The following is a 27,457-nucleotide window of genomic DNA, read 5'->3' as shown; positions in this document are numbered from 1 at the left end:
TCCTCATCAAAATTACGGTATTCTGAGAACACCACCCCCCTCCCTCCACAAACCCACAGCCAACATTTGAGGCAGGAACTGGCCCCTTCTAGGGCTTAAATTTTGTCTAGGACGAGATGAAAGAGCAATACTATTAGCAACATACTTTTTTCTTTCTTGTAGCCTTGATTTCAAATCTAGTCGCAAATCATAAGCTTTTGTGCTGCTCAGATGTTCCTTCTTTATCTTAATGAGAAAACTTTTCGCAAAGGGAGCGGGAACCGCTAGATAAGTCAGCCCCCAGGCTGCCAGGGAGCGGTCGAGTTCCTTGGCTAGACAGGAGAGCTGCGTGTTTCAGGAGAATAACTAAAAAGTTTAAGTCACTCAGACCTCCGCTTCCCCTTCTGCTTGCTGCAGAAAGAGATGTAACCTGAATCTTTGTTTAGGTTTTGGTTGGGGAGCGAGAATTAAAAAGCCACGGCAAATGCAGAGAGCAGATTTTTTTTTTTTTAAGTCAAAAGTTAACAGGCCATTCCTAGTGTTGTTTTTTTCCCCCCTCTTTAATACTAAATCTGGAGTAAGTTGGCTTGCTCTGATAAAGATCTTAACATGTACAGAAGGCGGGTTTTCCTTAAGGAGGTGAGGCTATTCCTCCAGGAGAAGACTCCCCCTGCACACACACCCCCTTCCCTCCCTTTATGTAAGGTTCCACCCTCTGGAAAACAAAACTTTTTTTTTCCTTTTCCTGGAGGGACAGACCTCAGTGAAGTTGGGATAAGAATCTTAAGAACAGTCCGCCAGAGTGGTAACGGCCACAGCGGCCTCTTTGGACGAAGACTTGCTTGTAGCATTCTTCCTCTTCTCGGTGTCAGCTTTTATTAGTGCTTTGGCGCAGGGGAGGGGGGAAGATCGGCAGACCCGGACGGCCGCTGACCCTCTGGAGTTGGTATGCGATAAGCAGCCCTAGCAGTGCCATGTATTGGAAAAGCGATCAGATGTTTGTGTGTAAACTAGAAGAAAAGGACGTGCCGGAGCTGGCAGTTCCCCCTGAGAAGGTGAGCGAGCCGACGCCTGGCCAGACGAGCTGAATTGCACTTTCCTTGAAACGCGAGCTGTTCGGGCTCCCAAACAAGGTTCAGAAATTACCTGTAACGGCCTCATCTTCAGACCTGGCAATTTTTTTTTTTTTTCTTATTACGTAGTAGCGTTAGTCAGTAATCATTGCCTCCCCTCCCCACAAGCTCACTTAACCTGAGGCATGGAGACTGTAATTTGGGAGACGAAGCCTCGAGCCTAAGGCGTTCTCGGGTACATGTGAGTCGTGCTTTTGTTCTATTTGCCGTGTGGTGATCGTGGCGTGGGGAAGAGCGAGTCGGGAGGTCGGGGCGGCTGTCGGGGTGGGACCAGAGGCTCGGCTCCTTGCGTCCAGCCGCTCGCGGGCGCGCCTCTGGCCGCTGGACGACTCGCGGCGCCGGGGGCCCACGGCGAGACAGAGGGAGTCATGGCTCCTGGAAGGCCTCGGGGGATCCCAGGGCGGGCCAGGAGGGCCACTTCACTTAAAATACCAAAAATAAGAACAGGGCAAAACCCAGGGCAAACGAGTCACACCTTTCGTCCAGTAGATGGGGAAAACTGACAAGCGCTCACCTCACTCCGGAGGCAGGACCCGTTGGTGTCTCGCGTTTTAAGTTTGAAAATCATCTGCAGCCTCTTTGAGCGCCTCAGAGGGACCCGCTTTGGGTACCGCTGACTCTGTCGGACGTTGGCGGGGAATACCCAGCGAAAGCCGGACTTTTCTGCTTAAACTCTCTTTGTGTCTGAGAGGATGAGGCCTCCGAGCGGCGGCGCTGGGGCCAGCCTAGGGAGCGCACCCGAGGGTCCCCGCAGAGGGCCGGGCAGGGAGGGGGTCTCCCGGGTTCGGACGGTGTCTCGCCTGGCGCAGCCGGAAGTAAGGAGGTGAAGAGTCAGAAACGCAGGTGTGGGCCGCTCGAGTTCCGCACCCCTGCCCTCAAACTGGAGTTTTTGTAAACGAGGGCAGAAAAAGCCTAGAGAGGCTGCGTTTTCGTTTAAGAACAAAACTCCAGCAAAGGCTTGGAAACACTTGAGTAATGCGCGCTGTTGCTTTAAAACATTTTGACCGAGGTTGGGTGAGTTTTAATGGCACAAATTAAATTCAGCTGGATATTTTCCATTATTCGTCCCGCTTTTTGCGCTGGTTAAAAATAATCCTTTAGTAGCTCAAATGTTGACTTACTGAGCTATAAGTGGCAATTTATACCTTAAAGAAACGAGTGTAAATCACTCGCAGCTCTAATTGCTGTAAGTTTACGAAAGAGCTGCTGGCTTGGTTTAATCTGAAGCATTTTCATTCAAATTGTCATCGGAACAAACACCAGGCTTCTTAAATCCCGCAGTAATTAGCTTTCAAGTATCCTATTAAACCTCTTCACCTTTTGGGCTATCCAATTCAAAAAGCTCCCTTTTAAAAATATATGTGTCTTGCTCTTTTAATTGAGGTTATTAAAGAAATCAAGTTTCTTCCCCCACCCCCTCCTCAATCCTCTTTTCTTCTCTCCCATTCGCCCCCCCCGCCCCCGCCCCTTGCACCCGCTTTAGCCTGGTGATCCCGGCTCCGTCGTGATTGACGTCTAGAAAGAAAATGCTTTGTGCTGGGATGATTGTTATTAACTTGTTACCCCCGGCAGGGGGGCGGGGAACCGACTTGCTCCGGTGAGCGCTAGGGACCTGCGGCCCCGAGAGCTCCGCAGCGCGCCGGGCGAGCCCTCAGCGCTGCGGTGGCCGCCTTGCCACGCGCTCGGGCTGCGCCGCCGGGGCCGGCGGCTGACAAGGGAGGCTGCGCTCCCGCCCGCTTGCCCGCGGCGTCGGGGCCCTGGAGCCCTGACGGCTGCACGCGCGGCCCGGCGCGCTGGGGGCCTTCATTAGCCCGCTCCGCGTGCCAGAAGCCGAGGCTCAGGGCCGAGCGTGCCGGCTCTGAACTTCTGCTCTCCGTTTTTTCCCCATTTTCCCCTCCTCCCACCCCGCAGTGCCAGGGGCTCATGTCGGAGGAGTGCGGGCGGATTGCAGCCCTGGCGGCCGCGAGGACTCGGAAAGGCGCCGGGGAAGAGGGACTGGTGAGTGGGGAGGGACACGGCAGTTGGCAAGACTGGACGTGTGGAGGCGGCCCAGGGCGAAGGGCCGCTGTCCCCGCGCTCCTTCCTGGGCCCAGCTGGCCCCTCGGGGAGCGGGTGGAAGGGGGGCCTGGGGCAGGGCGTGGTGGAAAGCTGAGCCGGCGGGACGGGCTGGGCCGAGCTGTAAGGCTCCCTGGGTCCTTGAGGTCACGGGTCGACAGCCCCAGCGGGTGCGTGGCGGGAGCTTGGACCCGGGGGAGAGAGCGGGAAGCAAGACCTCACGAACTGGGGGTGGCCCGGGGGAAAGGAGGGGAAGGGGGTGGGGGAGCCCCGGCGGTTCCGTGGGATGAGGAGAGGAGGAGGGGTCTGGAACCGCCTGCGACTGCGCCTCACGGCTTCCTTCAGGTGAGCCCCGAGGGAGCGGGGGACGAGGACTCGTGCTCCTCCTCGGCCCCGCTGTCCCCGTCGTCCTCGCCCCGGTCCATGGCCTCGGGCTCTGTCTGCCCCCCTGGCAAGTGTGTGTGCAACAGCTGCGGCCTGGAGATCGTGGACAAGTACCTTCTCAAGGTAGGGTGGAGCCGCGAGGCCCAAGGGGAGCGGGGTTACCAGGGAACTTTGGGAAAAGAGAAAAGTTTTTTCCCCCCTCTTTTCCTTTCGAGTTCTCCTGCAGGTTGTAGGCTTTCTCAGCAAAACAGCCCAGTCCAGGGCAAATCGAAAGAGTGGGAGAAGAAATCGTAGAATCTCCCACGTTATTGCAAAACAGCTTGTGTATATGACACGTCGTGGTCTAGAAGAGCCGATACCCCGGGGGTGGTTGTACTAGAGTCAGCCACCGACTTGTAGAGAAGCAAAAGTGGGTTAATCCTTTTACTCATTTTGGAACAGGGTCCTGCGTGATTATTTTTACCGAGCCTGGGTAATGGTCCCTCCACCCCCAATAACACCCCTACACCTGCCTGCTTCTAAGAGTTCCTGGTCAGTATATGTTGGCTGATTCCCCCTTGCGGTGTCTCCTTTGGTAAGGACCACTGTAAAGTGCCTTAAAGGGTCTTTCTGGACAGGATTTTTACATAGTTTTATGTTTAGTAACAGTCACTTGAGGCTTTTCCAGAGTAAAAGTTTGTAGGACCATGTACATAAAAACCATTTTCAGTACCTCCTCCCTCTTACTAATATTTGAAGGCCACCCAATGCTTATTTAATGTCCTCTCCAGTGCTTGTGAAAAAAATGGAAATCCATATAAAGTTAGACCCCCCATCCCCCACCCCCCAAAAAAAGGAAGGCAGGAGAGAAAGAAGGCAGGAAGGGAAGCAAAAAGAAAGAAGAAAGATAGATGGATGGATGCCTGGGATGAAGTGCTAGTTTTGACTTCTTGACTGTCATTGACTGTCTTAATCTGTTTCACTTCTCTCAAAATACTGTGCGGGAATTTTGGAGTAGAAATTCTGGCAGGCCACAGTTAACCATGTCACTGAGTGCAGGGTCATGGTCCCATGTGTCTTAATCCTAATACCGTGGGTTTTCAATTTCAACAGCTCTTTAAAACAACTATTTAAAATAATGATCTCTCCTACACTGAATTAGTAGCAAACCAGTACACTTTCTATTCCCTCCTCATCAATCTCCCCCCACCTCCTCCCCCCATTTTTTCAGAAGGATTAATTATGGAGAGCATGAGTTCAAAAGGCGAGTTATTGGGCTTTTTTAAATTTAAATTTCTACCTCAATGTATAAAGCTGTTTAATCTGTAAAGTGGGAATAATACCTTATAGATACAACCCAGATAAAGTGCCAAAAGAAGTTTTGGTGAAAAATTGAAAAGTAACTAAATTAATTTTAATTGGGGATTGAGTCTTAAAGCTGGCCAATTAACATGGCTCTCTCTTTAAATCTACATTTTTAAGATACCCTGTTTTTAGACCTGAGCTTTTTTGGATATCTCAAAATCATCTTTTGGACCAAAACTAGTTTGTTATTTTCAGTGAGCTCTCTCAATAATTAACATAATCTTTAAGAATGTTTCTAAATGGGTCTATAAAGGCTTTAATACTTCATACCAGAGAGGATTTAGAAAAAAAGGCATTATAAAATGACAACACACATCTGAAGTAAATATTGTTTCTAGTATTCACTTTTATATGTTAAAAATACATTTGTATATTATATTTACTTACATAAAATACCTAAGTTATCTAAATAACTTACATAAGGCTATTTGTTGTAGGACTGTTGTCCTGCCAGTGAAGTCTTCTATGTACAGTCTTATTCTGTCCATTTTTGTACATATTAGTGTATTAGTATATTAGCTCTAAAGTTTGACATTATATGATTATATAAAAACTCTGAGTTCTTTTTTTTTTTTTTTGAGTAATTATTCTAAAAGAGAAGTTTAAATTCAATTTGAGTCACTGGTGAAAAATAATTGTTAGACCTAGTAGAGTATTTGAGGGTACAACTGTTTAATATAGAAAATATAGAAACCATTTAATATAGAAAAACATCATCTCATGAGACAAGTAAAATTGAGTTAAAAAAGTAGGAGAGGAATTAGATGTGTCTTTTACCTCGTCTAATATTTCAGTGCCCTGTTTGGATGGTTTTTCTGGCTTGGTCCCATATACATATACAAATTGGATCAATAACAGCCATCAGGAAAGGTCTATATTCTCTAGAATTTTCTCTCTGTACCTTACTTTCCTCCCTGGAAAAGAAATGGAAGATGAACATTCTTTTCTTTTTAAAGTAAACTTTAAAAAAGGGTGACAAACCAGGCATTAAGTTTGGTTTTAGGGAGGTAGAAGATAGCCATGACTCTGCTCTGAAGCCTGAATCTATACTTGCTTGGAGAGAGGAAAAAGAAGAGCCTGGATAAGATCAAAATGTAGAAGTTCCTGTGCATTGGAATGCTAAAGGAAGCCTGTATTTTTAAACTTGAATTGTCCCATGTTAGGAAAAAAATAGAAGGAAAATACATATTTATTTCTAGGATAGTATTAACCATTGTTAATATTTTTTATTCTGATTTCCTTTGTTTGTTTCTTCCAAGTTTTCCTATGTAGTAAGCAAAACTTAAAATTTAAAAAATTTCACCAAAATGATACTCTTCATTAATGCTTTGGAAAGAGGCCTATAACTGCAATTAGAAGCAAGTGAAACTTTTTCCTTCAGCTTCAAAGTATCTTTCATATTTTGTATCACAAACATTTTGAAAAAACATTTTTGAACAGTAGTGCTAATCTGAATCATTGGACAGATAGGGCTTTTGCTACACTATTTCATAATAAAGGCTATTTCACAATTTCCCCTTTTCACAATTTCCTAATTACTATTTTAGACATTAGATCCATTTGTAGGGTGTAACTGGTGTTTTTGCATCATTGCTGTTCTCTTATATGAAATGAAATTATGCTTAATTGGTTAAACATAAACTCAATTCTTGTATCCATTTAACAAGAGCAAACGTTGGGAGCCTGTGTTATAAACAAGTTCAATCCAATACACATCTTCATTCTTGAAGGCTGAAGTTGTGGTGATTATAGTATTATGGCAACAGTTTAAGGTGAGGGTTGTTATGATTTGTTCCCTGAATTGACAATATTTCATGTTCCTATTTAGAAAATATAAAGTGTTGTGATTTATTAGACACTATTTTATGCCTTATTACTTGGAATATAAATGGCAAACAGTGCTTGGGTGCCTTTTTAGAACCACTTATAATCAGATCAATTTTTTTCTCCAATAGCCAAATCATTAGTTAGGGTTCCAATAATTTACTCCTTGATTTTATTATTTAATGTTAGAAGGTAGCCATATCAACATTTAAATCTACCTTAGCAATTTCTGTTTGGTAAGGGAAATGGATTGCCTGGCTTCTTTATAAGGGTAAGTATTTTACAAAGCTGCTTTTTCACTTTCTTTCTCTGTCACTTCAACTACTGTAACATTTATAATTGTTTGGTCAAAAAATAGATTGAGAAGGTATGTGGCTTGACTTCTTTAGCTACCAGGTTTCCTGGTGGGAAGAATTTGGTGAAAGAAAAAATAAAACAAGCCTGTATGTAGGACTTTAAAGTGACCAAAGTTTTCCGTATTCATAGAAGTTCGATTTCAAAAAGAAAAAAAAAGCACACACCCTGAATTCTTCAAAGGAATAAACAATTTAACACACAGTGTAAAATATGCTATTGTGATTTTCCTGGTTGGGGTCTGAAAGGGAATATATCTAGACACATATTTGTGTAAATTACACCTTTTAGATAGAAACATTCAGCGCATATGTTAAAATATTAAGGAGCCAGTTTTTAAAATTGCTTAGTGTACAAAACCAATGAACGATACTGTGAGTGCGGTATTAAAATTGCTTCTTTTCCTTTACAGGTGAATGACCTGTGCTGGCATGTTCGGTGTCTCTCCTGCAGTGTCTGCAGGACCTCCTTAGGAAGGCATACCAGCTGTTACATTAAAGACAAAGACATTTTCTGCAAACTTGATTATTTCAGGTACACTGTGGAATATTTTTTAGTAGACACTCCAAGATAATACACAAAGAGAATTTTGTAAACAAGCTTTCTTGTCCAGTTTTATGTATGGAAACCCAGTTTTTCTTATATAATGGATTTCAAAATGAGAATGCTTCACATTTTTGAGGTATAACTTATATCAAAACAAATACAATAAGCATGTTTATGTGTTCTAGGAATTCAGTATACAAAAACTAATTTAAAATAATTATTTCCTCTTTGGGAATGAAAGGTTTAGATATTAAAAACAGGGAAACTTCTCGCTGTGCACAGGTCAAGTATAAAATATAAGATGACTTATTGTGACAAAGTCTGTTATTTGCAGGGGATGCTAAAATGAAATGAAATAATTATGGTGGGAAAAATCAAGGTTTTGTTAAGTGTTTACCAGTTTACTATAGAATGATCCCTAGTTATACCTACAAAATGTCAGCAGTTTGGAGAATGTGTTAAACGATATAATTTAGAGGATTCCAGTATCAGAAATACACCAAGTCTGATTATTCTATCCAAAAAGCCTGTTTCTTTTTTGTCTGTTCTTTGATCTTTGTTTTGTGAGATTGTATTTGCCCAAGATATTAAATGTAACATCTTTTCTGAGATCTCTTTATAAATTGTTTAAATGCACTGTTTCTTCTAGGATATAATTCTTAATAGATAGCTGTCTAGAAATTGAAATTATTCCTAAGCATGACTTTTAAAATTACCATATTTTTTTCTTTATTTGAATTTCCAAATGAAGAAAAATGTTCACCATGAAATTGGGAAATTACTACTATATAATGAAGTTTGTAATACTAATTATGTTGTTTATACTCAGTTTCAAAACCTGGTTTCAGAGAGTTTAGTGATTGATTTGAATAAAATTGCTAATTAAAAGCACTTCATAAAACCCAGACCCTTTATTTTATAAAGTCACAGAATTTTGTAATTACCAAAAACATATATTTCTCATCAGGTTTACTCTCCATTTCTTCAAAAATGATAGCAATTTGCCTCCTTTTTGATTTAAGATATGCAAATATTAATTTTTTTATGATAATTTAAAGCTTTTTGAAAGGTTTAGTTTCAGCAAGTTATTGAAAGTCTAGTTCTTCAGGATTTTTTTATACTTCATATTATATTCTGCAATTTAGTTTTAGGATTCACTTTTTCAGATTAACTTAAACAAAACTGGCAATACCTCTGAAGATATGCTAATGAATAGAAACAGACACATATCTAGTTTGATGTAGATATGCAAGGCCATGACTGTGATTATGATAGGACACATAGCAAAGAATGTCCAGTTACTCAGACCAGGAGAAAAAAAAAAAAAACTACATCTGGCATTTTGTTACATTTAACCTGCATTTAATGTCCAGGTTGGTCTCTGAAAGTTTTAGATAATGTATCTCCCCCTCCTGTGACTAGCAATGCAATAGCTTATTCACCAATGGAAACATATCTGAGTTTTCATTCCTCACTCTCAGGGTGAACAGTTTCTGTTCTACCCATTCTTTGATAATATCAATTTTAAATGTTTAAATATTTTAACTTAAAAATGATATTTAAAACATTTTTTAATTATCTCAATTTGGTTTTAAGAAGTCATATTTTTACTGTATGCTTTTGCACTTTCAGGTTTCAATCTGGAGTATATGTGTGTTTGTATCTTGAATCTCTAGGAATTTATAAATGTGTTGATATTTGTTACAAAAGGGATATTGAAACTCATATTGCATTTATTTTAAAAGAAAAAATCCAGTCTTCCTTTAAAGTAACAATGAGAAGTTTTTGTTTTATAAACTGATTTGAACTACGGCCCTATCTTAAGTCTTGATTGCTTACCATATTGACTTTCAGAAAAATAATTGATGCCTGTTTCATTTTCAAAAGATGTAAATACTTAGGTTAATGCAATGAGTAATATAATGTATTAGTTTACTCAGGCTGATGAGTATCTCACCAAATATTAAAATCTTCACCTCCTGCTCTTCTGTTTATATAGAAGGTATGGAACTCGCTGCTCTCGTTGTGGGAGGCATATCCATTCTACTGACTGGGTCCGGAGGGCCAAGGGGAATGTCTATCACTTGGCATGCTTTGCCTGCTTTTCTTGCAAAAGGCAACTTTCCACGGGAGAGGAGTTTGCTTTGGTGGAAGAGAAAGTCCTCTGCAGAGTGCATTATGACTGTATGCTGGATAATTTAAAAAGAGAAGTGGAAAATGGTAAATATATACTTAAAATACTTTGGAGTCTTTTGGGACAATGAATACAGGGAATAAAAATGATTTTTCCTTAGGTCATTTTAATGCATTATTTTGTGCAGTGTAGTTGTGGTAAAACTCATTAAGCATTCTACTGTTAGTGATGATCTCCATGTGTTTATATGCAGGAAAAGCCATGGCATGTGTATTAGCCTTGTACCATATTCTCAGGCAGCAGCCTTGAATTTAAGACTGTGTTTTGCTTTTTGTAACCAGTTGTTTTCCTGTATTTGCCTTCTTAGGATGAACCTTAGATGTATGCTCTTCTAACTTTTTGCACTTTTGAGTAAATGTACAAGCCTATATATTGTTTCCACAGAATATTTCTAGTGCGTTTTAAAACTTAACGGACAGATTTGGGCAATCTGCAATTTCACACGAAGCCAAGAGATACAAGAAACATCTTATTACTTGATCAGCGGACCCATTTGAGTTACCAACATGTATGCTGTTGTTTTTTAAATTCAGGCAATGGGATTAGTGTTGAAGGTGCCCTCCTCACAGAGCAAGATGTTAATCATCCAAAACCAGCAAAAAGAGCTCGGACCAGCTTTACAGCAGATCAGCTCCAGGTAGACATGACAATGAATTTATGATTTTTGAAGTCCCTCCTGACCAAAACAAACAACACAAACAAAAAAATCCCCCAACTCCCCTGCCCTCCCCCAAACACCCAAAACAATTTCATGCTGCCTAAGAACATTTTCATATTTTCAAAAAAGTTAGCCTGTGCTTTTAATGAATACTAACTTGATGATTGTATGAAAATATACTTATAGCCCTAAAATGTTTGTCAGTATTTCCAGAGTCATGACCTGGTATGAACTAGTCATTCAAGCTTTATTTCCCTGGGATTTATTGGTATTAACGTAAAAGTGCAAACAAAATATTGATCAGTCCTGACTTTCTGATAAAATCAGTTTAACCAAGGCATTTATTTACATTACTACCTATAATGGGGATAGAAGACAAAATATTTTAAGACTATTAACAGAAAGAGACATACAGTATGTGGGCCTATGGGACACTAATGTGTTCACCTTTTTAAGAAATTATAATGAGCCTCTTAATGGCTAAGTTTGTATAATTTTCTGAATAGGAAGAATTGAATATGCCTTACCATAAACAACAGGAATCTAGTTATTGACTCCACAACCAAATAAACCTTTTCATGTTTTTAAAAGGGATAGAGGGAGCTAATTCTATAGTTTGATGCTGAAGGTTGATTATGTCCCCTGAAAGAGGAGGTATTATTTCAGTTTAGTTGCCCTAAATATAATTGTTATAAGTTCAACTCATGTCAGTTGTCAAAAAAATAATTAATTACTCATTGCTTTATCTTTAAGTCTACACATATAATGATTCTTTCTGACATTTTTTCAGATAAAGAAATCACGTTTTCTAAAAGATTAATGTGGATGAGGTATTTGTTTTATGGTAAGGTAAAGTAACATTTATTGAGCGCCTACCATGTACTACTGGGTGCTTTACACATAGGATGTATCTTAGCTCAAACTTTAAAGGACATTATACAACGTTAGCAATTGAGTAAAAGTAATATTCTGAAAATCACATATGGTATCAAAGACTTGCCAGTGTTTAAGATAAATACAGTAAAAGGGTTTTAAGAGAGAATTTTTATTTGGGAGAATGATTAAGAAAGAAACCTTAATGTGATACAAATATTTCAAGGGAACTTAACTTAGATCACATAAAGCCCTAAATTAGGAGATATGAATAGCTGTGGGAGACCTGGGAGCAAAATACTAGTAGCTAAAAGATGTCTGAGTTAAAATAGAATTTCTAATATAAATATATTGTTTTTAAAATGGGCTGTTTCCATGAAGGGCTGGCTATAGTTTTAATAATTATAAGGCTGACAGTAAAAGTTTATGTGAAGTTAAAGTTATTAAAATTATAATAGTGAAAACTTGAAACAACTTCAGGTAGATATACAATTTCATATAGGAAAATAATTACAGGTACTAATTAAATAAAGAGGGAATAATATTTGTGAAAGTTATGCTATGCTAGGCATTTATCTACATTCTCTCCTTTAATTCTTAACAATAATTCCTTGATGTAGGTAGCCTCATCCAAGAGGTGCAGGAACTCCCCTCAAGGCAGACTACCAAGGGAATAGCAGAGAAGAGATTTGGAAACTTCCCCAATCCTCTGGTGTTTTCATTTTGCTTGGCCACCAGATCCTGAGTGAAATAAAAGCTCCACTTAATGGCAGCAGCAGCTAAAACAAGAGTGAGATTCCAAATCTTGCATAAGTTTTTAAAGATTTATATTGGAACCATAGGTTTTAAAAAATGAAAATAGAAGTGATATGCCTTCAAAGCATATACTCATTTTTTTCAGTATTAATATTATTAGTATCTGTCTTAAGCCAGGGATGGCTGAAACAAATGAGACACAATCTTTGCCCTCAAGTGTTTCTTTATACCTGAGGAATCTGGAAAACATAGCTGTAAATTTTTAAAAAACTTAAATCATTATATTTTGCTAGAACCTCTAATAAATCAGGCAATGTACCCTCATTGTCAAATTGTCCTTTCAGAAAACTGGTATATTCAAATAGTGCTTGAATTCAGCAGAATAACAAAATATTACAGGTGATCAATAAGTCAAGACTGTTCATGAACGACTGCTTTGGACAGAGGAGAGTTAACATGGGAAGAATAAACAAGATAATTTCCCAAAATTATTTAGAAATTTACGGGAAGAAAAAGTTGTTTAAGGTTCACAACAGAATAACATTTTGTGTTGGCAAGAATATTTTAAATATGGTCCCATTTGTAGAAATGGTATTTAAGAAGTTCCTGCCAATGTTGTGGTTTGCATATTGTAGTTGGAAGCTCTTGCTCAATGATTATGAATATAAAACATGCCAAGGTTAGCACCTATTTTAATCCACTTTCAGATTGACTTGGTCAGCTGCTACTATGCAGATACCTGTCATTTCTGGGATTTCCTGGCCTTAAAATGATGAGTGTCTACAAAGGCTCACTCCTTGACCATGTTAAAAAGACCTCAGAAAAGAAGTGGGGTGGGTTTCAACATCATTAGTGACTGAAGAACAATGAAATTAAGTAGAAATTAAAAGGCTTTTTGTGTGTGTGTGAGAGATTAAACATTGATAAGCACATCTTACTTTCCCTTTAGCATATACTGATTCTAAACCATCAGTGTTCATTTAAGCTTTGCTTTATTCTTTGATGAGAAATTGCTTTATTAAGTATAACTTGGTTTCATTATTAAACTTGTGAATTTGAAATGCATTTGTGAAAAAGCATGCTGTTTTTTTGTTTTATAAGTTATCAATAATGGCCTAACAAGCAAATCCTTAAATATCTGTTTAGCTTTTCCTCTTGAAAAATTAAAAAAACAAAGACCATTAATTTGCTCATTCTTTTTTCTCTTTGGGATAATACATGCTCAACTACATATGAACACAACTACTTGTACATGACAGTATTGAAGTAACACATTTGGAATAAGAAAGGAAGAATGAGGTGAACTGAGTGAAATTATAAACTTTTAGGTCAGTTTTGCCCATTTTTAAAAGGTAAAATACATGCTGTTTACAGTGAGTGTGTGAACAAATATGGTTGGACAGGAAGCCAGGAATACCTTATTCTAGAAGTCACTAATCAGAACTGAAAAAATTATATAATTTGTAAACTTTGTAAGGTTTCCTGGAACAACATTGGTCTTTTTCTCCACACTATCTTCAACTTTTCCTCATGTTGTCAGGGTTCATTGTGTTACAAACCCTTAAGCACATATTATGTGATGGGAAAGGGTATTAGTTCCTGGGGATATGAAGAATAAGACATTCCCTTTGCCCTCAAGAAGCTTACTTTGCTATGGAGAGCTAGACTTGCCAGTGAATTATTTAGCTGCCTTGTGATGTGTGCAGTGGCAGAAGTCTGTATTAGATGAGAAACATAGTGGAGAATGCAATTAATTTTGCCTATGGAGAATGGTGTTGAGGCCAGTGATGGCTAAGGTCTTTAGGGAGATTGGTTATCCCCATCCCACACCCATAGACATGTACAATTATGTTGGATGACAGACTCCCTCTCTCATTTTTCATAATCCTTTATACTTTATACTACTTCCCTCAGTTGATTGACTTTTAAGTAATAAAATTCAAATATCCCTCTTGATTCCCATGATTTCCTCTTCAGAAAGAATCCAAAGCCCTTGGCTTATGCTTTATTCTGGTACTCCCTCCCGCTTTATGCTTCTCCCCTTACCTTGTATTGTAGTTATTGGCATGTCCATATCTTTGTCTCAAAAAGTTGAGACCAGGGACAGTTTTTTCATGTGTCACTGTCTCATGGCACTTAGCACAGTGATTCTAATCCAAAGGTTCATATCAAATCACCTGAGAGCTTTTTCAATATATAGATGTTTAGATCCCAGGAAATTCCTATTCACTGGGCTGATTGATATCTTTTTTTTTTTTTTTAAGATCCCTGATACTGTTTTGCATGGAGCAAGTGCTCAAAACAATTAATGTTGGAGTATGGAATCCATCTGTTGCACTGTATACAATTGCTGACGGATAAAAAATTGTAGTATGAGCCTATTTAACTTAGTAGAGGTTGGAGATAAATTTGATAGGATTTTTGTATTTTTAAAAGTTTTCTAATGCAAGAAATATTTAACAAAGTGGAAGAAATAGTAAATAGACATGCCATTTATTCATTTCATTTGTAGAAGAATGGAAGAAGAACAAAGGTGAGCTCATTTTTAGCAGCATAGTTGAGAGACAGGTTTTATGTTGAAATGAAATTTTTTTTGAAAGATCTCAGTGTAGCGACTTGTTTGTAAATTTACGGCATATGCTTTCTTTTCATTTATATGCATTCACCCATATTGATTTTCTAGTAATAAAATACAAGTATCTTATTTTCTTGTGCATGTCTTATCTCTCCTGTCATCAAAATGCAGAAGATTGAGTTTCTTATATTTAGCTATTTACTACCTTTATTTTTTATTTTTTTTTAAAAAAAACAGGTTATGCAAGCACAGTTTGCTCAGGACAACAACCCAGATGCACAGACCCTCCAGAAACTGGCAGAAAGGACAGGCTTGAGCAGACGTGTGATACAGGTGATTATTTTAAAGGTTAATCAAGAGATACTAAAAGGTCTACTCTAGGTCTTAATGAATGTGCTGTGTGTGTGTGTGTGTGTGTGTGTCTGAGAAATATCAAAGCATTAGTTTCCCATTTTAGGTTTACACTCTGTATCAGTTTTTTTTTAAACCTGATAATTAGTCTGCTTGGGCTGGGCTATCAATTGTTAAACAACTCTGTGTACAAGTTACTTCATTCAGTGTTCGCAGCAACCCGAATAAGATCCTCAACCTAAAAAAGAGAACTGTGGTTCCAAGCTAGATCTGGTTCTGAAGCCAGTAATTTTTTTCCACTTTTCTGTGATTGTGTGTGTGTGTGTGTGAGTGAAGGGGGACTTGATGACCTTTGTTAAAGATCCAGGTAGAGGGAGTGGTGTGAACAAAGCAAGGGAAGGATGAATTAGAGCAAATTCATTGAAATGTTAATTTTATATTTGCAAATTGTGAGAGATGAAATTGTTGGAGCTGAACTTATAGGGGCGTGATTATAGAGTTCTGTCCTGAGCAGGAGAAAGCCATGGTAGCTGGTGAGCAAATGGCAAGAATTAGGGTTGGAAGAACTAAATTAGAGATATACAGATTAGTTGGGATGCCCAGCAAAGTAGTGATTTTTTAAAGAGACTTAAATGGGGTAGTGACCTCAAATTCATTGAGAAACATTTTATTGTGTGTGTGCTGGTGGCAAAGAGGCAAGAAAAGGACCTGGACACTATAATGGGGAAGGAGAGAGAAGTGAAGGATGACTCTTAAATTTGAAATCAGAGTATCCATAGGAATAGTGCTATTGACAGGAATATTCAAGTCAAAGAAAGATGATTTGTAATTGGGAAGGAGATGAATTTCCTTTTAGCTCTGCCAATCATACAGTGATGGTGGCAGTTGGGCATATAAACAGGTATTTTAAAAGATGAACAGGACTCAAACAAAAAGATCCAATGCCATGAAATTGGGTAAGATCCTTTAGAACGAGATCATAGACAGTAAAAGGAGAAGAATGAACTTTAGGGAGAGGGGAGGGTAAGTGGTGCTATTTGAAAGGGACATAGTAACAGTCAGGATCAAGGAATGAGTCTGGTAGAAAAGTATCATGGAAGCCAAAGGAATGTGTTCAGGTGGAGCTGGCCAACTGTGTCAAGATCTTATAGAGAAATCAGGGAAATAGAAAATAATTTTAAATAACATTCAAGGTTCAAAAAGTTTACGGAATTAATGCAAGTAACCATAACCAGCAAGATGAAATTTAGTTGGAGGTTGGGGGGGGGGAGGTAAAATCCAACTTTGTATATATGTTTTCTTTCTTTTTTTTTTTTTTTAAAGATTTTATTTATTTATTTGACAGAGAGACACAGCGAGAGAGGGAACACAAGCAGGGGGAGTGGGAGAGGGAGAAGCAGGCTTCCCACTGAGCAGGGAGCCTGATGTGGAGCTCGATCCCAGGACCCTGGGATCACGACCCGAGCCGAAGGCAGACGCTTAACGACTGAGCCACCCAGGCACCCCTGGAGTGCCAAATTTTAAAAAGGGGTCTAACAAGAAACCAATCTGAACAGACTGCTTCCTTTAGAGTCAGGCTAATAAGGTCATGAAAGAACTAGAAATCATGGGCTAATATTAACAGCAATAGGAATATTTGTCTGGAGATGAGATAGTAAGAGAAGGAATAGTATAAACAGAGTAAGTATCTTTAAATATATATGGAAGGCTGTCCTGCAGATAGCAGAATCAGGTCTTTGGGAATGAAGGAAAAGGCAGATTTCACTCACGATGAAGAACTTTCTCAGCATGAAAGTCTACAAAAATGACATGGGCTGCCATTGGAGGTAGTGAGTTTCGGGAGCCTGGAAATGGAGCTTCCTTTGTTGAGGTGGTACAGACTCAATGGGCTGAGGGTTCCTTCTAATCTAAGAGTACGTTCAATGACAATAACTGCTCCAGCTAAGTCAATTCATGACTATTATGAGATTATTTTGAAGTTTGAAGTAAAGGAAAATGAAGGATTTTCCGGGAGCTTTTCTTATTATTTGAAGAAATAAGGACCCCAGACAATGTCACAAAATTTCTAAGTATTTAGGTTACCAGTATTATGGGCAAATTATCTTGATTCCAAGTACTAGAACTTGGAGAATATATTGTTGGATGGTGGTTTTTAATATGTGAAGATTGAATTTAAATATTTTTGAGAGGATAGCAAAGGAAGGAGTACTAGCATGCAATTATATATTATATGTCTATATATACATTTACTTTATTTCCAAATTTTCATTATCCTAAAAGTGCTGTAATGAATAACACTGTATGTACACCTTGCTCACTTGTTCCTTAGTTTCCATATGATAAATTTCTAGAAGTGGGGTTGTTGAGTCAAAAGATAAAACATTTTTAGGGCCTTTAACTGATTAACTGATAGTACAAAAATCACCTTCCAGAAAGTTCATACCGGTTTATTCTGCCAGGAGCTACATATGCAAGTTCCCTTTTACCAACCCATGCAAATTTTGAATACTGTCATTCTTTTACATCCCTTCCAATTTTGGTAGAAAATCATTTTTATTTATATTTCTTTGATTATCAATGACCTTTAACATGTTTGCTTATTTTGTAATTTTAGAAATTGTATGTTTTTAGTCCACTTTTCTATTGGGTGGTGCCTTTTCTCTCCATCTTACTGATTTTTATTCTTTTTATCATGTTAAACTTCCATAGTTCATCAGTTTCTTTTCATTTATTTTCTCCACATAGAACTTATATATGTATATTTTAAATACTTTATTTATTTTAAAGAGAGATTGAGCATGATTGGAGGGAGGGGCAGAAAGGAAGGGAGAGGGAGGGGGAAAGAATCTCAAGCAGACTTCTCCCTGAGCGTGGGGTTCCACGTGGAGGTCGATCTAACGACCCTGAGATCATGACCTGAGCCGAAACCAAGATTCAAACGCTTAAGTGACTGAAGCACCCAGGTGCCCCAGAACTTTTATATTTTTATGTATTCCAATCTCTCAATATTTTTTTCTTCTAGCTTTGGCCCTTTTTATGCTTCTTCAGCTAGAGAGTTTATCAGTATTGACTGTTGTTTCCCTTAAATGTTTATGGTTCCAATTATTTACATCTAATTTTTAATTTATCTGGAATTAACTTTTGGGGAGGATATGCAGGAGCACTTGTGGGCAGAGGGCTAGCTGTGGAATTAACTTTTGGTTATTAGTGAGGTAGGGATTTTACCATTTTTTTCCTCACAAATGATTAGCCAAGTTTCTCTAAATCAGTATTATGCCATGCTTTCCCAATAATTTAAAATTCCATCTTGTTTATACATAAAAATCTGATATTTGGCTCTTTGGGCTTTCTCAGAGATCCATCTTATGGATTAGTCTTTTCTTTTTCAGAATGTCTACATAGCCTGATCTTAGCTTATATAGTTTACAGTTTAGAACTCAAAAAATTTTAAAGTGTGTTGCTCAGAAAAAAATTTAACTCTTCTTGGAGGTTTGCAAAACAAGAAATTTTAAGTTCAGTGAGGAGGGTCAAAATGACTTGTATTTGAATTCTGAAGTTGGGTGGCCCTCATGCCAGAAGTTATTTTCTGATGGTCTGGAATTGTCAACTATATTTTTCTGTGCAAGTTACATGACATTTGTGTTTATAAACCTCTCTCTACTTGACTACCTGTTGATGATCTTTCCGAGGAGCTATTTGAATCAGCATTAAGGTAGTTTTTCTGCTGATATGTCATGCCTTTTTCATAATATTTCCAAAGTCTGGATTTTTTTTTTTTTTAAAAAAAACAACTGAGTAGGTTCCATCCAGTATATAATTTATTGGAGATGTAAGATACTTTGGAGAAACTTGTGTAAGTGTCTAAGAGTCTAATACTCCCGAAATGGAGGAGAAGGCTATGACTCCCCACTCCTTTTCCTTGGTATAGGCCTATGTCTTGTTCCTGAAACCCCTAGAGTTTGTACTTCGCCAGCTCTCTAATTTTGAGTCCCAAGGGCAGGATGTGTCTTTGAAGTCAGGTCAGCTTTTTTGTATAAATCTTTTTGCAGATTCCTTCTGTTCTACATTATTCAGCCCTGATTCTCTTGTGCCATCAAATAACTTCCTACCAGCCTTGGGCGGGGGCTTATGCCCCTGATCTCTCCCTGGCCTTCTCCACTGACACTAAAATGTTATCTTTATTTCCTTAAACTTTTTATTCCTTCACTTCTCTTTCTCCTCATGACAGACTTATTTGGAGTGATGGCAAATAAGTGCTATGATATTTTAATAGAGTAACACTCTATAGTCAAGTTTTATCTAACAGCAGAGAGTTAAAACACAGGCAGATTAATTACTGGGAGCATTCTGGGCAGCCTAGCCTCACTCATCCTGACCTGGATGCAAAACTATGCTTGCCTTGAATTTGTTTCCTTTATTTCTGTGATAGAGTAGACAACAGGGTGGTTATCTCTTTACATTTTGTGAACTGTTTCACCAGTGGATGTGTTTATATTTTATTCTTCTTAAGTATTACTCATTTTTTCTTATTATAAGCCTGACCTTAACATGCTTCTTAGGGAATAGTCTATGTATTCACTAAGAGAAATTGAACTCGGCAGGTTAAAATGTGATTGGAATAACTGAATCAAGAGGTTTGTAGAAAGCTTTAAGTTCTCAGTAGGGATTTAGTCATTTGGAAAAGGATTTGAAATAAGTCCAGCAGGTGTCTAAGAATACATTTAGTTGGGTTTTTTTATTGTCGTTGTTGTTAAGTTCTGATTTAAAGGGCTTTTTTTTCTGTTTTTCTTTTTGTCCCAAATGCCGGTAGTTAAAGCCAAGGAAACTTTTCTGAAATTCTTGAACTTCTTCCCTCCCTTTTATTTTGGAAGATGCTAGGATAGTATAGAATTGGCTTTTAAGTAAATCACCAGATAGTTACGATATGAACAAAGAAAATGACCATTGTTATTTATACAAATGTTTCTCTTCTGTCTACAGAACTGTTTAAAAAGCTTGTTTAGATTTATACCATGCTCATATCATAAAGAAATTGAGGATTCATTTCTTTGTAAACTGAGTTGATAAGGTACTCAGAGTTGACATGTGACATACCTACATTGCTTTTCTCCTCCCTCAGGTGTGGTTTCAGAATTGTCGAGCACGCCATAAGAAACACGTCAGTCCTAATCACTCCTCCTCTGCCCCAGTCACAGCAGTCCCGCCCTCCAGGCTGTCTCCACCCATGTTAGAAGAAATGGCTTATTCTGCCTATGTGCCCCAAGATGGGACGATGCTAACTGCGCTGCATAGTTACATGGATGGTAGGTATCCCAACCTTTAACAGCTGTTGACCAAGCACAATAACTGATAACTGCTAATATTAGCTGATTGATAGGATTCCTATTTTGAAATATTACCTCAGTCGTAGCCGAAAAATTATGTGTGGGGGGTTGCAGTAGGGAGCAGAAATGTCCAAACATTCTTATTTCTGTGACTACATTTTAAGGGACAAGTTTAACACCCACTTCACAGCTAAAATACAAATATTGATAATGACTGTTAGTGCTTGATTTTTTACTTAGGAAAAAAACGTTTTTTGTTGTTTTGTTTTCACCTGATATTTAAATAATTTATTTTCCTATGGTCAGAGAAAGTATTCACACTCAGAATTTTATTTATTTAAAATCAATTAATTAACATACAGTGTATTATTAGTTTCAGAGGTAGAGTTCAGTGATTCATCAGCTGCATATAATACCCATTACATCATGTGTCCTCCTTAATGTCCATCACCCAATTACCCCATCCCTCCACCCACCTCCCCTCTAGCAACCCTCAGTTTGTTTCCTACAATTAAGAATCTCTTATGGTTTGTCTCCCTCTCTGATTTCGTCTTCTTTTATTTTTTCCTCTCTTCCCCTATGATCCTCTGTTTTGTTTCTTAAATTCCACATGAGTGAGATCATATGATAATTGTCTTTCTCTGATTGACTTATTTCGCTTAGCATAATACCCTCTAGTTCCATCCACCTCGTTGCAAATGGCACACTCAGAATTTTAGATCGGAGTTAGTGTACTGAGTTTTGTTAAACTTTATTGAAGCAAAACATACATATAGAAAAGTGCACACATAACAAGTATCCAGCTTGATGAATTATTAAAGTGAGAATATCCATGTAAATACCAGATGAAGTAGAACATAATTAACACCCCAGAAACCTCTCTTATGTCCCCTTCCAATTATTATCCTCTTCCTCCAGAGTAACGTTGCCTTGACTTCTAAAATCATGTTTTAGTTTTGCCTGTTTTTGAGCTTTATATAAACTGAACCGTATGGAATGTATTCTTGTGTATCTCACTTCTTTCAAGTACATTGTTCGTGAGATTCACTTGTATTTATTGCAAGAATCAGTGATTTGTTTTATTGTTATATGGAATTCCACTGTGGGAATATACCACAATTTAACCATTTTATGGTTGATAAACATTTGTGTTTGAGCATGTTTAGGCTTTTATGAATATGCTGCTATGGACTTTATTTTACATGCCTTTTGATGTACATTAATTCATACTTCTGTTTGGTATGTACCTGGGAGTGGAACTTAGGGTCATAGGCTACCCATACACTCAACTTCAGCTGATTCTGCCAGTTTCCCATAGTGGCTGAACCAGTTAACACTTGGCCCAGCACTATGTGAGAGTTCAAGGTGCTCCACATCCTTGCCAACACTTGGTATGGTGTGACTTCTTTTAACCAGTTTGATGGTTGGGTAGTGCTCATTATTTTAATTTGCTTTTCCCTCATGACTGATGAGATTCAGCATGTTTTCCCTGGGCATTTGTATATCCTTTTTTTTGTGAAGAGCCTATTCATGTCTTTTGTCTGTTGGTCTATTGGCTTGTCCATTTTGTTTTTTCCTTGATTTATCTTAATTCTTACTGTATTTTGCATATAAAAAGTTTTTTGATGATATTTCCTCCTATTCATTGGCTTGCCTTTTTCTACTCTCTTAAGGGTATGTTTTGTTGAGCACAAGTTCCTAATTTTAATGTAGTTCATTTCATCAGTTTTTTTCCTTCATAGACAGTGCTTTCTTTGTGACCTATTCAAGAAATTATTTCTCCTCAAAAATAGTGAACATATTTCTCTTATGTTATCTTCTTGAAACTTATCTGACCTTTGACATTTAGATTTACAGTCCGTCTGGAATTGGATTTTGTATGTAGTATGAGATAGGAAGCAAAACTCTTTTGTTATATTGATAAAAATACCAATTTCCCAGCTGTTTTGTAGTGACACATTTCTCATAAATCAACTGTTCATGTAATGTAGGTGTTAATTTCTGTACACTCTATTTTATTGGACTACTCATTTTCATATTTATACCTAATTGTTTTAATTATTCAAGTTCTACAATTCTTGATATCCAGTAGAAAAAGTCTTCCTACTTTGTTTTTATTTAAGTTTGTATTGCCTATTCTTGACCCTTGCATTTCCATAAATTTTACCAGCTTGTCAATTTCCACCAAAAAATAAATTGAAATTTTGACATAGTCTGTTAGATCACTTTGTAAGAAACTGCCATCTTAATAATATCACCTTCCATCCTATGAACTTTGTCTTTCTATTTATTTAGACCATCTTTAAGTACTTTTTTATATTCTAGAGTTTTTGGCTCAGTAATCTTGCACATCTAAGGTTCATTCATAAGTGTTTGTTTTAATGCAGTTGTTAATGGTATGTCCTGTGTATGTGGAACTTTAGGTTGGCAGCTATTTTTTTTCCGGCACTTTGAAGGTAAGGTAACACTGGCTTCTGGCTTTCACTGTTTCTATTGCTTAGGATATGGATAGTTAATCTGATGCTACTTATTGTTGAAATCAGCTATTGGTCTTATTCTTGCTCTATTGAAAGTAAATATTGTTTTATCCCAGCTTTTCTCTTTGTGTTTGGTTTTCAGTTTTATTATAATGATATGCTTCTTGAGTATGTAGTTTGATGTATTTCATTATGGAAAAGTCTCAGTTTTTGTCTCTTCAAATATTGTTTCTGCCCCTTATGAAAAAATTCCATATTTCCCGGCCTTTTGACCTTCCATGCTTTAGTCTAGGTATTTTCTTCTGACCTATCTCCAGGTCACTAAGTACCTAATATGGTTGTAAAACTTACCCACTGAGTTCTTAATTTCAGTTATTGTATCTTCAGTTTTAGAATTTCCATTTCATTCTTTTATATAGTTTTCACTTTTATGCTGAAATCTTCTATTTTTGCCACTTTATTCCTTAATAAAATTGTTATTGTAATACTAAAGTTTATGTCTAATAACTCCAATATTTGGATCTCTTTGTTTTCAGTCATGTCTTCTTATTTCCCTTTTTATTTTTTATTGCACCTCAGATGTTGGGTTGGGTATGAAAAACTAGAAATAATTTGAAGCTCTGAATGGTCTCCGCCAGAGAGGATTTGGTTTTGCCTCTGGCAGGAAGTTAGGCTGGGGTAAGATCAACTTAATCCAATCAGCATCAGTCCTCAGGAAGGCTGGTGTATTTCTGGGTCACTACTTGGACTTAGCCTTTTGGGATTCCAGACAACGCTTCTGTTTTGTTGTGTTTGTTTCTGTTGTTTTAAACCAGACCTTCTCTTCGGTGGTCCCTGATCTTTCGTGTTTGTTCTGCATCTCCCAGACAAAGTCTGACTCCTACAAGTCTGCTCAAATTCTCAGCCTCTCACACATCCCTTTTCTTTTAAAATTGTCACTAATTTTGGGGGGTAGGTGGTGGAAAGTAGCCTCATTTTATTTCCCTTCTCTTCTGGGACTTGCTTTGCAGCTTCTCATTATCTTGGTATCTTTCAGATGCCTTCCAAGAGATTTTCAAAAATTTGGGCCAGCTTTCCTAGTTGCTCTCAGAGGGAGGTTTGGTTTGAAGCATCACAGACCTTGCTGAGAATAGAAACTTCATTTAAAGTTTTGGTTAAATAAAAAACCAGAGCCCTGTACCATTGTTGCAATTATACTAGCATTAAAACTGTGTATGTTCACATGAATGACTACAGTGTTGCCTGAGTCAAACGTGCTTTGATGCATGTTTAGGGAAGAGGTGGTTAAGCATTCATAAAGGAGAATTTTGGGGGGGTCATCCTATAGACAGCTTTATATGGAAGCTAGCAGCATCTCTGCAGACAAAGCTTTTGTGTGTTCTAGCTGCAGGGTAAAGTGCAGTGAATGGGGTATGGATGGAGGACATTAAAGTGTCAAAAGCTTGTGGCCCCAAAAAAGGTTTTGGGGGTAAACTATTCCTGGATTCTCATTTAATACTGTACTCACTATGCTGAATAAGTTAATGCTTCTGCTGAGGTTAGTGGAATGAGTGTAGCTTGGTGCCCTCAGCTATAATGAGTAATGAAAACGCATTGCCTTGGATTGTTTTTGTTTGTTTTTAAATCAGTTTTATTCAGCCTACAAAACTGATCCACAAATTTCTTTCTATTTTATAGCTCATTCACCAACAACTCTTGGACTCCAGCCCTTGTTACCCCATTCAATGACACAACTGCCAATAAGTCATACCTAATTCCTTTTTTCAGGGATAGAAATGATTAAGGATATAATCTTGTCATTTATTATGTATAAAATACCATTGAAAAGATATTAATGTTAATTTTTTATTTAACACTCAAAGCATTTTCAACATCACTTTGCTTAACCAGGTATGTATCTATAGTTGGCCTGCAAGACACTTTTATTGATTCTTCATTTTTTGTAAAATTTATGTTTACAAGAAGAAAACAGATCAAAACTTTTTTTGTATTGTCTGGAAATAGTTCACTCTAGTGTGTATCTGTTAATTTATTTGTCATCAAAAGAGCACTTTGCCTAAAAGAAAGGACTGACAAGTGTGCAAAATGTTTACAATCCTTTGTGAAATTGTAGTTTATCATTAGTTTGTATCTGTAAGTTATTGTTATAAATATTACCTGTATTTTTTGTTATATACAACTTTATACTTTGAAGCTTGTATCTGTGAATTTGCAACTGAAATTTATTTTGCCAATGTTTTCTGAATGAATTGAATAAAGCTTCTGTTGTAGCATGCCATGCAAACACATTATTGTGTTTGTGGTTGATGAATTATGGCTGTAAATAACACTATAGTTTAATAAGCCCACCACTCTAAGTTTATTAAACATTTTCCATTCTTGTGAAAGTTTCAACCAATTTGTCCTTTTTTGTGTGTGTTTTCAGCATTAAGTCAACGTTAGTCTCAAATATAACAACTCTTAATTTTAGAAAGTCATTTTGTTTTGAGCTGTGTTTTGAGTACATTTTAATAGGAAACTTATTTGTAGATGATTGCACTTACTCAACAAAAGAACACATGAAAACATCTAATTTGGCAAATTATCCCTTTTAAACTAGCTAATAAAATTAATGTGAAAGAAAAGACAGAGCACTTTTCAAAACGACCTTTTTGGGTATCCCAAGTCAGAAATGAAATATGGGCCATGAGAATATATTTCTTCAGGGGTGAAAAAGGAGAACTAAAAGTATTTGGAGTTTATGAGCAATGTTTCTAGAGCAGACTCTTTACTTTTTCTTCCTAGTGAACACTCTTTAGGGATTGTGATTCTGAGAGCTGAAATCTAAACCCCAGGACTTTATCCTTTGTAACAGTGGACGCTTGTCTTGGAATTACAAAAGTAAGTGGTACCACCCTCACTAATTTTTTAATTTAAAGAACTTAATCAGTACTCACTTCTTGTTTTTCATATACAAGTAAGAAAAAAAAAGGTAATGGAAAAAAATATCTTCAGAATCTTAAGTCTTTGTTTAACTTAGCAGATTCACATCTGGCTGAGGACTGGAAGTAATAGTGGAGTATTTGTAATTCTATTCTAGTAATCATAAATGCAACCAGAAAGCAATCACGTGGGTGTAAGTAACTCACTATCTCCTCAAACCAGAGGCAATAAGCCTAAGTTTCACTATGGGAGAAAGGATGAAAAAAGCTTTTGTTTTGTTTTGTTTTTTTTAAACCTGCTACTCCAGTTAGAATTTTTTTTTCCCCAAAAAACAAAGAATGTAGCCAATAGTCACTCTGTCTGATCTTGTGAGATTGATGCTAATCTCCTTGGGTTTTTGTCTACCTGTCCCAGGCACGGAGTGGTGAGGTCAGCTTTACCTCTACCAGATGTCGAGGAAAGCTCTTGTAGTCTAGCCAAGCTCTGCACTGTTAGCAGCTTATAGCATTTCCCAGCTGGATATAATTGGCATCATTTAGCTTGGAAGGTGCTTGATTGTGTTAGTTCTCCTCTTTTGTTATTTTCCTGTGCTCACCACCCTCTAACTGTTCAGAGAGTTTTTACAAACCACATCACTACATTTTTAGTTCTGAAGATGAAGCCCAAAGTTGAAGTAAAACTTCCGTAACAGAGGTCCAAAGCTGTCAAAGTGAATGAGATTTATATATCCTGCATATAAAGTTAATATTAATAATGCAATGAGATAGATATGAAAGTACTAAAAAAATTCATGTGATACAAACAATGCCTATGTTTTCATTCCTATTGGTGGAAGTCAGAGGTCCTAATTTTATAACATTAACAAAGAATTGATTTCCATATTAGTAATAGAGTACATATGTAGGCACAGTACTTACTTGCTTGAAATTGGGGGTGATCAAACAACTTTTGTGAGATTTGGAGGAAGACTTTTTATCATTGGATTAGCAAAGACCTGGGTAACAAATAGTTATCTCTTAGGGATTCAGAGATTCATAATCTGTGAGAGAGTAAGGATAACTTTTTGCTATGTAAATCAGTTGACCCACCAATTCCAACACTGAAACTAGAGTCACACTTAATCAGTACCCTTAAGTGAATCTTGTTAGTTGGACATGGTAGCATTAATATTCAGTAGTACTTTTATATTATGCAAATGTCATTCTTAAAATCCCAGATTATTGTAAATTATATCTGTTATAAGTATCCCATAATAAACATTATTAGAATCATAGTTCATGGGCGCCTGGGTGGCTCAGTCGTTAAGCGTCTGCCTTCGGCTCAGGTCATGATCCCGAGATCCCGGGATCGAGCCCCGCATCGGGCTCCCTGCTCCGTGGAGAGCCTGCTTCTCCCTCTGCCGCTCCCCCTGCTTGTGTTCCCTCTCTCGCTGTGTCTCTCTCTGTCAAATAACTAAATAAAATCTTTAAAAAAAAAAAGAAAAAAAAAAGAATCATAGTTCATGCTTTTAAAAATTGTTATAGGAACTTGAATGCTGGTAACTATAGTATTTCTTGACTTGGTAAATTATGTATATAATTACTTTAGTAGCATTATGACACTAGATAGTATCTCAGGACTTTGTTATGACATGTACGACTTCACCGCTAAGAAATGCTTCTACTTTATTATTAGAAGTTGTTTGGATTGCAGCACACTAAGTAGCAAA

The 27,457-nt window shown here is 37.7% G+C and overlaps 1 protein-coding gene across 2 annotated transcripts; it reads left to right on the top strand.

Moving 5' to 3' along the window:
• The first annotated feature begins 321 nt into the window (after positions 1 to 321).
• LHX8 (LIM homeobox 8) lies at positions 322 to 26,061 on the top strand. 2 transcript variants are annotated; one of them, XM_064587485.1, is made up of 10 exons: positions 322 to 1,034; positions 1,221 to 1,293; positions 3,024 to 3,110; positions 3,513 to 3,674; positions 7,486 to 7,607; positions 9,619 to 9,839; positions 10,347 to 10,450; positions 14,913 to 15,008; positions 20,146 to 20,329; positions 24,505 to 26,061. In XM_064587485.1, the coding sequence occupies exons 3-10, from the start codon at positions 3,036 to 3,038 to the stop codon at positions 24,579 to 24,581; spliced, it is 1,041 nt and encodes a 346-aa protein (XP_064443555.1). In that variant the 5' UTR covers positions 322 to 1,034; positions 1,221 to 1,293; positions 3,024 to 3,035; the 3' UTR covers positions 24,582 to 26,061. The 2 variants fall into 2 exon arrangements, with proteins under 2 accessions (XP_064443555.1, XP_045751354.1); XM_045895398.1 differs by lacking the exon at positions 1,221 to 1,293 and having other exon boundaries at positions 746 to 1,034.
• Positions 26,062 to 27,457: the final 1,396 nt, after the last annotated feature.

This window comes from Mirounga angustirostris, unplaced genomic scaffold, assembly GCF_029215605.1.
Source record: "Mirounga angustirostris isolate CCGP_5_RB_7025 unplaced genomic scaffold, mMirAng1.0.hap1 SCAF_4, whole genome shotgun sequence".
Classification (NCBI taxonomy): Eukaryota; Metazoa; Chordata; class Mammalia; order Carnivora; family Phocidae; genus Mirounga; species Mirounga angustirostris.
The sequence above is the reverse complement of the archived record's forward strand: the minus strand, read 5'-3'. Positions and strand labels throughout refer to the sequence as shown.